This window comes from Humulus lupulus, chromosome 1, assembly GCF_963169125.1.
Source record: "Humulus lupulus chromosome 1, drHumLupu1.1, whole genome shotgun sequence".
Taxonomy (NCBI): domain Eukaryota; kingdom Viridiplantae; phylum Streptophyta; class Magnoliopsida; order Rosales; family Cannabaceae; genus Humulus; species Humulus lupulus.
This window is the reverse complement of record NC_084793.1, coordinates 157307623-157321601: the sequence shown is the minus strand read 5'-3', so window position 1 is coordinate 157321601 and position 13979 is coordinate 157307623. Positions and strand designations below refer to the sequence as shown.

The 13979-nt window shown below is 40.4% G+C and overlaps 1 protein-coding gene across 1 annotated transcript in view; it reads right to left on the bottom strand.

Moving 5' to 3' along the window:
* The window catches only part of LOC133799562 (DNA topoisomerase 3-alpha), a 96463-nt gene that overhangs the window by 39842 nt on the left and 42642 nt on the right, over nucleotides 1-13979 (bottom strand). The window contains exons 14-16 of the mRNA XM_062237569.1: nucleotides 13761-13890; nucleotides 12828-12880; nucleotides 12649-12748 (exon numbers count right to left, since the gene is read on the bottom strand). Of these exons, the coding sequence (XP_062093553.1) occupies nucleotides 12649-12748; nucleotides 12828-12880; nucleotides 13761-13890 (283 nt within the window). The remainder of the gene's footprint in view (nucleotides 1-12648; nucleotides 12749-12827; nucleotides 12881-13760; nucleotides 13891-13979) is intronic.

Here is a 13979-nt window from a genome sequence, read left to right as displayed (position 1 = left end):
GGGATTATTTATCCCATTTCTGACAGCAAGTGGGTAAGTCCTGTCCAATGTGTTCCGAAGAAAGGGGGCGTTACAGTAGTTACTAATGACAACAATGAGCTTATTCCCACTCGTACAGTCACCGGATGGCGGGTTTGCATGGATTACAGAAAACTCAACAAGGCCACTAGAAAGGATCATTTCCCTTTGCCCTTCATCGACCAAATGTTGGACCGCTTGGCGGGAAAGGAGTTCTTCTGTTTTCTTGATGGGTATTCTGGGTATAATCAGATTTCTATAGCGCCGGAAGACCAAGAGAAGACCACTTTCACCTGTCCATACGGCACATTCGCTTTTAGAAGAATGCCCTTCGGTTTGTGCAATGCACCTGCCACATTTCAGCGGTGCATGATGGCGATTTTTTCAGATATGGCTGAGAGTATTTTGGAGATATTCATGGACGATTTCTCCGTCTATGGGGATTCATTTGAAGGTTGCTTGGAGAATTTAGAAAAAGTCTTAAAGAGGTGTGAAGAAACTCATCTAGTGTTGAACTGGGAAAAATGCCATTTCATGGTGCAAGAAGGCATTGTGTTGGGGCATAAAGTGTCTAGCAAGGGGATAGAGGTTGACAGAGAAAAGACCTCCGTCAATCTGAAGGATGTTTGAAGGAGAAAGGCTATGGGTTGCCATGTATTTCTTGTAGCACATTTGGGCAACCCATGAGTGAAAGAGACAGTTGTAAATAAATAAAGTTAAATTCTGGAAGGAAGTCAGGATCTGGAAAATTTGGAATCTGGGAAAGATATTAAGTTTGGGGTGTAGAAGTATTGCCCAGTTGCTATAGCAATTCATTTAGCAATTGCTGGGCAGCAATTTGTCAAAGCTGGGTTCAAAAACGAGAAGTATCGGGTTCGAAGCTGGGGTACTTGGGTCTGTGAGAATTAATGGGCACATGGTCGAAAAGAAAGCAACATTTTAAGTGAGCCAATGAGTGGGAGATAAGTATTCAATCATTGGGCTTATTTAAAGAATTAGTGGGACCACTTAAAGAATTAAAACAAAAGGAGAACCATTTGCAAATTTTGGGGATTAATTATTCAAATAACAAAGGGCCCCATGCATTTTCATATTCGGCCAGACCAGATGGGTTTTGGGCTGACTTATATAAAGTCAACTGGGCCCTATGACACTGAGTTGACTCTTATACTCGGTAGGCCCAAGAAGCCACCATTGACTCACCATTGGCCCACCAAGTTAACCCTACCCTTTCCTCATTCTCACTCCGAGCCGCCTCAGCTGCACTAGTCCCTTGCTTCGCACCCAGTCGTGCGCCGATGCCCACTGCCCTGCCGCCCAAACCGACCACCATGTACCTCGCACCTCCCTGATCTAAGCCGCCGTTAGCCCAAGCCTCCAGTGCCCATGTCCCTGTACCTCTGCTCCGCACCAAACACAGCAGCCGCCCCTCTCCACAGCCAGCTCCGTCGCATCAATCCGCACCACCACATCCCTCGACCCACTTGCCATATCCGCCGCCCATACACAACCCGACCACTCCACGACCACTGACACCGAGCCAGCTGCTGCGAAACCACCACGCGTATTCACAGCCGCAAGATCCCATTCGTCCACCGCCTCTGCCCAGTGAAGTGAGCCCAAGCCACTTGCCGCACTCATACATACGAACCATACTCTGCCTAACAACCATACACAGCCATTCATTTCCAACATTACCCAGAAATCAACCATCAACCCAGCAATATCAAGCCCTCTGCCCGAACCAATTGCGTGCCCATCAACCCAGCCGAAGCTATTTTCTTTCACCATCCACAAATGCCGAGAATTAAATCAGTTGCTAACAGAGAGAAAGGCAAGAGGCGGCAGTTTACTGAAGTGGCCAAGTTCTATTGCCCAACTGCAGAGGCAAAGTACAACAATCAGGTTGTTCATCGTGAGTTGTACGTGGAGCGGGGCCTTGTGGCAGATTCAGAGGGCCTTCAAGAGTTACCCGAATGGTTACAGGAAACAATTGCTGACAGGGGTTGGGCTAAAGTTGTTATGACACCGGAGCCTGCTATCACCGAAGTTGTTCGCGAGTTCTACGCGAATTTCTTATCTCAAGAATGGCCCACCATTGTCATAGTGCGTGAAGTGCCAGTCTCATTCACTGCAGAGGCCATTAATAACCTGTTTGGGCTCGAGACAGGGCAGTGTGTGTTCTCCAAGAACAGAGGAGAGATTCGGGGGGATGAGTTGGTTGAAGTAATGGAAAATGTCGCTCCAGGTGATGTCTGGGATGTCGATGAACAGGACAACCTGCGGCTTCGACGAACAGATTTAGAGCACGAGCTGAAGTGTCTCTATTCCTTTGTGCAAACCACTTTATGCCCAACTTCGCACGATTCCACTGTTAGCAAAGCCCGAGCTTTCATGTTATACTGCCTTCGGAAGGGGTTACCAGTGGATGTTGGCACAGTCTTAGCGCGAGAAATTTTTGAGTGCGCGCAGAGGGGCAAAGGGAAGCTGTTTTTACCAGCCACTATTACTGCCTTATGTAGAGATGCTGGTGTGCCGGTATGGCCCGAAGAGGGGCTGTTGCATCCTAGAGCAGCAGTGAGTTTTGGCCCGGCTCGAGCTTCGAGGACTCATCGTGCCTCTGCCTCCTCCTCAGTGCATGACCCTGCTGCCCCTGTCGACAGTGCCCTCATGGAGCGGTTTACTCAGTACGAGATGATGCAGCACCAAATGCATCATCGGCAGAGCGAGCTATGTGACAGAATGCAAGCATTTTGGCAGTACGAGCAGCAAAGAGACGGCATCGTGGAGCGTACTTTCAAAAAGCTAACTCCCAGGACGGTTCCACAGTTTCCACAGTTCCCGCAGCAACTCCTCGACCCATGGACGGACTACTCTGCCCCTGCGCCCAATCCGGAGGTTCCCGATGAGGACTCCGAGTAGAGGGGGTTCCCTTTCCTATTAACTATTTTTTTTTTTTTTTTTTTTTTAAGTTTCTGTTCTGTGTTATGTTGTTTTAGTTTTATGTTCTGTGTAGGTTTTGTTGTTAGTGTGTGTTTTTGTGTTGTCTTGTTGTTGTTTGTGTACTCTAGTGTGTCCTTGAGAGGTTTAAAATATTTTCCTTTGGCCTAGTGGCTTGCTCGATGATGATGCCTTCCATTCGTTCCATTCTGCCTGGTTTTTTATGTTGCTTTTGCTTGTTTAGTTGCTGGATATCATGGATGTTTCCTTTTAGTCTCTCCTCAATAGTTTTATACTTTTGTTTTCCCACCATACTTTGAATTTTTCAAATGACTGCTGCATATGTAATTTTAGCATCTAGAATTGGTTAGTGCATTTCCTTGAGGCGAAATCCTAGCTAGACTTATCCCTAAGACATGATTTAGGCCATCTTTGGACGTTTGAGCCTTTCTAGCCTTCCTTATAGGAATATTTTCCCTTAGTCACCCAAATTTTGAGCCGATTAGCCTATTTTTGTGTTCAACCCGATCATGCATACCCATTACCCCTACAATACACTTTCCATACATGTCCCAACTTAATTGCTCTCACTTGTCAGAAATTGATTTTCATGCTAAGTTTGGGGTGAGTGTGGTGAGTGTAGCTTGTGGCGAGCTAATTCATGATTACCATTTTAGCCACATTGGGGACAATGTTGGGTTGTAAGTTTGGGGTGGGGAATTAGCTCACAAGGCGTACCATTATATACTATCAAGCATATTCTCTTGCTATCTATCATATAATTGTATTATAGTGTTATCTTTCTTGTTTTGAATATGTTTAGTCAAAAAAAAAAAAAAAAAAAAAACAAACAAACAAACAAACAAAATTTACAGTAAATGAAATATCAGAAAAAAAAAAAAAGAAAAAGAAAAAAAAAAAAAAAAAAAAAAAAAAAAAAAAAAGAGATAAGAATAAAAATAGCAAGAGAATTATATTACAACAACATGTCTTTGTGAGTAGAAAACGTTTAGGGAAGTAATTCAAGAGAGATAAATCATGAGGGAGAGGCTCGGTTTTTGACAAGTGAGGTGGTTAGGTTTAAGCTAGTTAAAAGACATCCTTTACCATACCCTAGCCCAAGCCTTACATTACAAGCTTAGTAAAGTCCTAATGATCAAGGGGATAAGTTTAGACTACATTAGTGGAGAGGAGTGCACTAATCCAACATATGGAGCTATAATGAATGTCAAAATCAAAGGGTAGTTGTAGAGAAATTCAAGGTTTTGGTGGGATGCAATTGTATACACTATTGATTAGGTGACTTTGAGGAGATATTAGTGATATCCAGTGAGCTAAAATTGAAAGAGCAGCATATACGGTTAAGGCAGAAACATTTCTCTATTCCACTTAATTCCATTTTTCTGAGAGCATCATGTTCACTAGGCCATTTTGAATCTTTTGAATCTCTCATCTGTTATTGGTGTGTTGTTCATTGTGTTTACTGCTATGTCATCATTACTCGAGGACGAGCAATAGGTCAAGTTTGGGGTGTTGATAACTCTAGGATTTAGAGTTATTTTTATAATCTTTGAACTTGCTTTTCAAAATTAAAAAGAGTAATGAACCCTTATTTCTTATAATTTTGTCAGTTTTAGTGTGTTATTCTAGGTAGTGAGTTTGGGTAAAAGTTAGGTTTGTATTGTAATATTTTTTTAGTGTTTTTATGTAAATTACTGTGTTGTGTTAATCAGGAAGGGAAGCTTACAAAACAGGAGCTGAGGGAACTGTAAATCAAAGGGAAATGTTGCTGAAAAGGGGAGGATGCTAACTCAACAATGCTGTAGCAGTCAGTCTTAGCAATTAAACTGAAGCTAGAGAAAAAGGACTTCGTGAAAACAATGCTCCAGCTGGATTAAATGAAGTAGAAAGGTGGCAAGTGTACTGAGTACTGAGTCAGCTGAGTATGTGGGACAAAGTACATGTAGGCAAATGATCTGGATTGTCCAATTAGGGTAAAGGAAAGTACCCTAGAATTAAAGGAGGAGCCGTATTATTCGGGGAGATTTGACCATTTTAGAAAGGGAGAGAACTTCTGGCTAAGTACAGAAGAGGTTTCAGGGAGAAGATTTGAGAAGAGTACGACCAAAAGAGAAGAAAGAAGGCTGATGCCATAAGGGGGATTTGAGCTCACAACTCATTCGTCCTACACCATCTCTTTCTTTTTGTATTAATTTCATCTAATTTCTGCAAACTCCATGGATTACTTCTGTATTATTTTCATGTTTAAGTTTGCAACTATGAACTAATTTCTTAAGGGCTAGGGTGATTATGAACCCTCAAGTGTGAACTCAATATACAAATGCAATGGCTAAGTGATTATGTCTTTGTTCAATTGAATGTGCTTTACTGTTATTGAATGTTAATTATTGGCCATTTTTAGCATGTGCTAAGCTAGATCTAACTTGGAAGAGGGAAGTCTAGCTGAACCCATTCAATTGATGCAAGAGATTCATCTAGTTTTAGGTGATTGTGAGTAGTAGAATAGGAATGTTTTGCTACCTTGCATAACGTCAGATTTGATGCTTAATTGAATGTTTATAATCTGGTTTCATGCAGGAATGTATAGAAGGGGAGTATAGACATTAGATTGCACGTTTTGGGAAAAACTTGCTGGGTTTTACGAAATTTGTTAACACTGTCATAATTGCTAACCCATTGCTGTAACAACTGGAACGAACCGAGGGGAATTAATCACCCGAACCCATTTTTCTTATATCTGAAAACCACCCAGTATTTTGTCATTTTAATCTCTGATTTTTGGTTTAATTCCTTTGTTTGTCTAAAATTATTTTCAGAGTTAATTACCCACTCTTTCCTTTGTTTTGGTTACTATTTTATAAGTTGTTTTTGGTTGATTTTACATTAATTTAGTTGAAAAGTCCCTGTGGAGACGAACTTTGATACATTATCACTGTATTACTTGTTGTCGATTGTGTATACTTGCGCATATTTTAATCGTTAGAAAATTCACAACATGTATGCCAGCGAAACAAGTATTTGGCCATGTCTCCTGGGGGATTACTACAGCCTCTTTCTCTGCCGGCACAGGTTTGGGAGGAATTAACCATGGATTTTATAGAGGGACTGCCCAAATCCGAGGGGGTGGATACTATTTTAGTGGTGGTGGATAGATTGAGCAAATATAGCCACTTCATCGGCCTCCGTCACCCATTTACCGCCAAAACAGTGGCTGAAGCATTCGTTGTACATGTGGTAAAACTACACGGTATCCCTCTCTCTATTGTGTCAGACCGAGACAGAATTTTCCTCAGCCATTTCTGGTCTGAATTGTTCAAAATGCAAGGCACAGAACTCCGCCACAGCACCGCTTATCACCCCCAAACAGATGGACAGTCGGAGGTGGTCAACCGGTGCCTTGAAACGTACCTCCGCTGTTTTGCTTCGAATAGACCAAAAGCGTGGGCAAAGTGGCTTTCATGGGCTGAATATTGGTACAATACGTCGTACCATTCTTCACTGGGCTGTACGCCATTTAAGGTGCTGTACGGGCGAGATCCACCTCCTTTAATCCGCTATGCAGCTGGATCGACTCATGTTTTAGCGATGGATCAAATGCTAGAAGAACGGGACTCTTTTCTAGATGATTTGAAGATGCACTTGCTACATGCACAACAGAAGATGAAAGACAGCGCTGATGGGTCACGAAGACAGGTGGATTTTGAGGTGGGTGACAAGGTTTTCGTGAAGCTTCGCCCTTACAGACAGAAATCGCTAGCCACACGCAAAAATGAGAAGCTGTCTGCAAGGTATTACGGCCCTTTTTCTGTTCTGAAACGTGTTGGCAAGGTGGCATACCATCTCAGTTTGCCTCCATCAGCCGCTATTCACCCAGTATTTCATGTCTCGCAACTCCGAGCGGCTATTGGCGACGTCCATTCGTCCACTACCCTTCCTCCTACACTCACATCAGATCTGGAATTAATTGTTGAACCTGCTGAACTGTTGAATGTGAGGCAGAATCCAGCGTCCCCAGGGCAGGAGGTTGAAGTGTTGATTCGTTGGAAGGATTTACCACTTTTTGAGGCTACATGGGAGAATTTTGAGACCATTCGCCGCCAGTTTCCAGCTTTTAACCTTGAGGACAAGATTCTCAAATTTGGGGGGAGCAATGATAGGCCCGATAAGCCTATCATTCGGTTCACCTATACTAGGAGGGGAACCGGGTACACGAACCAGGGGTAGGCCGAGTCATTTTGTAGTGGATAAATTGTTAATTGGTTAGAGGGTACTTTGGGCAAGTGTTAGCCTATTAGTGGGAAAAGGAAGCTATTATTCTGTTATGCAAGAATTAAGAGAATTCTAGGCATCATGGAGATTTCTCTCTCCTTTTGTGTATGAACTCATTTCTATTTTTATTCAAGAAAGCTTCTGGTTGTTCTTTGCTGGTTTACTGTTTCATTGGTTTATTACTGTAATTACTCTGGTAGTGTTTGTGCTTCTGTGAATTACTGGCAGGTCCTATTACACTACCCCTTACATTCCATGATAAAATCTTCATGAGAACTTTCGACACCCAATAATTCTCCTATTCTCATAGTTCACATTAAACGCAAGTTTTTTAAGTTCCCGTGCACTCTTTTTAGGCAAAGATGAAGGACTCCCTTTCACTTCCTCCCCTTGATTACTAGGTAGTAAAGAAATTCCAAAAGACTCCATCACGGGAACGAGGCTTGAAATATCATGAGGGCTGTCCGCCACTTCCACAGTAATTTCCTCTAAGCCCCCGCCCTCTTTCTCAATACTAGGAGCTACATTTACCTCAGAATTTACCACTTCTTCTTCGCACCACAACTTCCTAGCTTGGACTACGATTTCTTCAATATCCTCCTTGTCAACATCAGATTCCAAGTCTAAATCCTCCTCCTCTGAACTACGACATTCCGAAGGGCCATCTTCCACCGGATTAAAGAACTCAACCTCTGCCAAATCTTGTCCTGTATCCATCATTGTCTCCAACTGTTCTTCTAAAAGAGAATTACTCAGTGGAAAAGCACCTTTTGGTTTACGATGATACACTTTCAGGCTTTTAGTTGAAAACTCAAGGCTTTTCTCTTCTATTTGTGACTGTTGAAGAGAAACAGCCCCACGACTAAGAGCCTTAACAGACTGATCTGTCCAAAGAGAGATTTTCCCCTTGCCGAAGGCCTCACAAAGTTTGGGGTTTCTAAAATTTCGAGTGGGCCTATTTTTAGTGCTCTTAAATTCTTTCCAGGGTCGGCCACCCACTCCAAACCCCATTAAAGTTGGATTGAAGAGAGCCCAAACATGGGTGAAATTTATTTTAAAAGAGAAGGCCCTATTTTCTAAAGACAAGGCCCAGCCCAAATCTCCAACATAAAGGTCAATTTCAAAATTTCTTTTTGAACACGTGGACTCAGATAAAATAGAACTTAAGCATGTGCCCTCTTCTTCCTTTTCTGATATTGATAGGTCTGAAAATAGTCTATTAAAAATAGACTTTAAAGAGTAGCAAGAGTTCAGCGTAACATTCCCAATTTTTCGGCGATCAACTCCCTGAATATCCGGATCCGAAATAAATTCTCCTAGCGACAGAGGACCGTTTTGGTTGACCTCCGGCACCACCTCAACTGTTGCCCCCCTTGTCACCAGCGCCACCGCACCAGTAGGTCCCTCCTTCTGAAGCTCCACTGGCGGCTCCGAAATCTCTGAATCAGCCATCGGTTTCTGGGTTTTTTTTCTAACCCAGATTTTCCTCCTGAAAATATGATTTTCCTCCATCTGAACGCCTCTGTCCTCATCTATCTTCCTTACCCCCAATCTTCGGTCACCAACTTTGGATTGTAAAAGCTGATCATCCAATTTAAAAAACTTTAAAACTATGCTACTTCCTTCATACAGCAATGTGATTGAACTCGGAATGAAGCCGTTGGAATCTCCAACCAATCTCAGCCGGGCAAAAGAAATATCTCTCATCTCTAAAGAACCTTTGTCCACTGCCAATAAACCGCCACAAAGAGCCCCAATGACCTTGAACACGTGAATATTCCAGATATTCAGAGGGATGCCTTCGATCCCAATCCAGTTATGGAAATAACTGACTTTCCTATTTGCCATCTGATTATTCCAATTCCAAGGTTGTATAAAAATCTGCATGTCTCCTGCAATAGTAATCTCCCTTCTACATAATAGTTCCTGTTGTAGGCCTTCATTAGGACACCAAATAATCATTCTATCATCAGACACAGAAGTTGAATCCACCTTGACTCCTAAAACTTTCTGTAATCCTTCTAAAATTATCTTCCACTGATGCTGGCTTTTGCTGCGAAACACCAGCACTGCATAACCCTTGTTTCCCCAAAAAAGTTGACTAGCTCGACTTCTAATCTTCTCATCAACCTCCTTCTCTTCCTTCCCTGCTACCACGGAGGCCCACGACTTCTGTGATAGGCTGACCTTTTAATTCTGCTCCTTTTTGAATCCTGCTTGTCGCCCCACCGAACCAAGAAGGCAGTTGTTTAATTCCATCCAACAAGATTCCCAACCTTCATCCGGAATAATGACGCATCTGACAGCACTGTGAATAAAGGTTGAAATTTTAAGAAAAACTCCTCTGATATTTCTGAAACATTCAAAAGTCACCCTCTGATTGTTGTTCCTGAAAAAGCTTTTGAAACCTTTCCTATTGGCATCCTTCAAGGCCAACAAACTCCTTATCTCATCGATCAGCCACCTTGCGCCTTCTAAAGACAGCCTAATCTCGAATCCAAACAACCTTGTTCTTTCACATAACCGGACTGCCCCATCGTCGTTGGTCAAGGTGACCATGAAAACCTTGTGCTCTGTTTTGAAACTCCAATAACGATTAAGGATGTTACTAGAATTATCAAGACCGGAATATTTTTTACGTCCAATTCCAGTGGGGAAATGGATATTTTGCTTCACATAACCAGTGGGGTTACGTGAAAAACTCGAACTCTCTCATACTCTCATAGTTTTGGTGTGACTAGCAGTAATTTTATAAGTGATGCTTTCAAAAAAAAAAAATAATAAAAAAAAATATATATATAATACTCACAAATTTGGAAAACTTAGAGATATTAAAGAGGCTGAATTCAAGAGGAGCTTCCTCCAAAAAAAGCTCCAAATTTTTTAACACTAACACGCTTATTGACTCTAGGACTCGAACTAAGACGATATTTTGCAAACTGACATGATTCACAATCTAATAAAGACACCTTACTATATTGTGGATAAAGTTTCTTGAGTAAAGGGAGAGATGGATGACCCGACCTACAATGAGCCTCGAAAGAAGAAGTGCCTCAAGCAAGAAATAGAAGTTGGTAGCGATTTGTCAAGAATGTAGAGACCTCCAGACTCGTGTCGTTTACTAATAATTTTTTTCATCGTAAGATCTTGAAATAAACAATGATTAGGTAAAAATGAGATGTAACATTTTAAGATTACAAGTGAGTTGGAAGACAAAGAGCAAATTAAATGATAAATTAGGTAAATGTAAGACAGATGACAGACCAAGCAAAGGGGTAGGAGTGATGGTGCCAAATCCATAAACACAGGATGGTGACCCATCAGCTAAAGTAATGGTAGAAGTGGAAGCGTGTGACTGAACCTGTCATGATTTGTGGCATTAGAATCAATGACCCATTTGGAAGATGAGGAAAGAAGACACGCGTTGGGTTTACCTGAATCAGCAATAGCAGTGACAAAAGGAGATGAATACTTGGTAATTTTTTATATTGTGAGAACTTGGCAAATTCATCAGCAGAGAAAATGACCAATTAGTGCTTTTGCTGATTTTAGCACTGAAGCTTTCTACATTCAAACTTCATATGGTCTGGCTTACGACAATAGTTGCACACAATGCCTCCAAGTTCTGGCGATCGAGTTTCATCCTTGTGAGCTGCCTCCTTTGTTACCACTGTGATTAGTGGATCTTCCAGGCACATAATTGTTATCGCAACTTACCAAAGAGTGGAACAGGTGCACTTTTTGTGCGTAGAATGTGACTAAATATGTCTTGTAAATATGAGACCTCTGAACCAAAGAAAACTTGTGACTTAGCATACTCAAAGTCAGGAGAGAGGCCACTTAGGAAACTCATGATAGTCATCTGTTGTTGGCATTGTTGAACCTTCACATCAAGACTAAAGGGCAATAACATATTAAGCTCCCCATACATTGTATTTTTCCACAATGTAAATGCTTTGCAAACGTCATACATGCGGGAGCGATTCCCTTTTCTAGGGTACAAAAATTCCAAATAATCCATCAATTCTTTAACAAATTCATCGTGATTGATCAATCCAATTACCTCACTATCAATAGAACTTCGAATATGAATGAACAAGCGAGCATCCTCTATGAGTCGTGTTTGTTTCAAATCATCTTTAGGAGGATCATCATTCAAATGAGTATCTTTGTCAATACTCCGTGTACAAAGGCGAACAGTCTTGCTCCAATCCAAATAGTTCGAACCATTGAGCTTATGGATTGTGATTTTAGACATCATTGACACCACAATTGTCACAATAGAAGACTTAATCTCAGCCACAACAGTTAAACAAAGAGACAAGGAAACAAACACTAAAACCAAGGTAGAACCCCAGCGAAGAACCAAGAACAAACCTTGACAAACACGAATACTAAAGCAAGATTGATACAAACGAAGCACAGAACAATCAATGAAGCAGAGGAGGAAAATAGGAGAAGAAACGACTGTCGAAGAACGATGCACGCGCTCTCACATGCCAAGGTGTGGGGAATGTCGCAGGACCTTGTGGCGACACATGGGGCGCACGCGCATGGAATCCGACCACCAAATTCTAGGGAAGAGTAGAACGACAGCTAGGCTTTTGTTCTAGGCAAGCGGTGAGAACCAAAAATGACTCCAAATAGGGTTGCTGAAATGGAACCCTAAAAGATACTAAACCCGAGGTTGTGTTTATGCAAAGGACCCAAAACAAAACCTTAATTTTGTAACAGAACTCGAATTTTGAAATCCTAATGCTCGACACCATGTTATCTTAGATTGAAAGAGAATACTTTCCCATAACGTTCATTGAAAAGTGATGCAGATATATATATATAACTAGGATAGGAAACTAGAATTAAGCTAATTGACAACTAAATACTTCTAATATACAGCTAACACTGGTATATTTTTACTGATATTTACGATATTTTGGAAAAATATTTTAACGAAATCATCGTGTCACCGACATTTATCAATATATCCTCAATATTTCTCCAAAATTCTAACAATAATAGTTTTACACTTCAATGATGAAAAAAATGATAGTTTGGCTTAAATATTAGAAATTCAAGGTCGCAAGATTTTAATTACTAAAGCTTATTAATTATAATTAATAAAGATTATGAGAACCATATTAGTAAAAAAGCGTTAAGTACAAAGAAACAAAGAATATCCTTGAATTCAAGTGATATCCCTAACAATGCTAAAATCTATATTCACTGTTCAACTAGTTGGTGGTGAGAAAATTAATTATATTGTAGCAAAAACAAAGGACCTATGTTTTGTACCAAATCATACCATCATGAGCACACAAGAAGATTGAATAGTTAAAGGAGGATAAAAAAAATCACATGCAGGAAATTTGATTGAAATAAGTTTACACCAAAATTCATTACCCGGTTTTGTTTAAGCACCATGTCTGATTCCTGACAAAGTCCGCACGGTCGAATAACTTCTCTAGATGCATGCTGCTCATCTCCACTAGATCTATTAGATCTGCATGAAATATAAAATGTCTGTGTCAAGCTTAGAAATACACTGGTTGCAACACTCAGAAACAAAGATATAAAACCACCTCTCAAAGAAAATTTCCATGGCTTGCAAGAGCTTAACTTTGTTCAACCTTGCCTGCAGAAATGCCAAATGTTGCAATAACTAATAACTGATGTTGTGCATATTGATAATCATGGGAATTAGATATATGAAAAAGTCCACACATGGCGCAGACACCCCAAATATTTTCAGCCCTGTAAAGATGAACTGGAGGAGCTGTTCTTCAACAGTTAACTCTCGATTATCTAAAAAATAAACAATGTGCTTTACCAAACAACCAGAGGAGTTTGCAACTACATACAACTATTTGCATATCAGAAACAAGAAAAGAAATTTTTATTCAAATATTTCAAGAGCACAAAGAATGAAGAAACGAAGGAGAATATGTCAGAAGTAAAATGAAAATTTATAATTTAAAACTATTCCAAATCAAATTTTTGGAACAAGTCCACATCCAAAATTTGAGAGCAAAATGTCCTCCATTAGACTGAATAATAAGCATATTGGTCATACCTGACACAAAGCACCCAAGTCCTTAAAAAATATAGATGAAACTTTTTGAACTCCATAAAGAACCCCAATACGTTAATTTTCTTACAAACCACAACAAAAGCAAATCGTCCTTCTAATAAAAATAATGTCATTTCTAATTATAATTTCTCATAAATCAAGCTTATAGCAGTGTGACATGTCCGTCTGGCCCTGCATTAATTGTAATGATCCTTTATACCACAGAGATAATAGAACTACTAAAAATTTAAAGATTGTCAACATCAAAGAGAGTTAGTTGCTTGCCTAAGACTACCTTCAATAATAATAATCATCAATATGGAGATCAAGACAAAAAGAAACTTCACAAAACTATGAACCACATCCAGGAAATCAAAGTCAGCGCAGAACACCACATGAACTAAAAAGAAACATATGGCCACAGAGATACCAACTATGTACTTACATCTAAAAAGCAGGATTTCATCTGATGCAAACAAGTTTCTAGAACTTCATCTTTGCTCTTTGCACCTTCACTAACAGCTTTCATGTCACGCTCCATAACAGCTCTGAGATATGGCTTCCATAATTTATACCTGAGAAGTACAAATTCCCAGATTCATCATCCCAAAATAATTAGCAAAATATCTGTAAAGGAAAAAACAGGAGTGCTACAAATCATAAT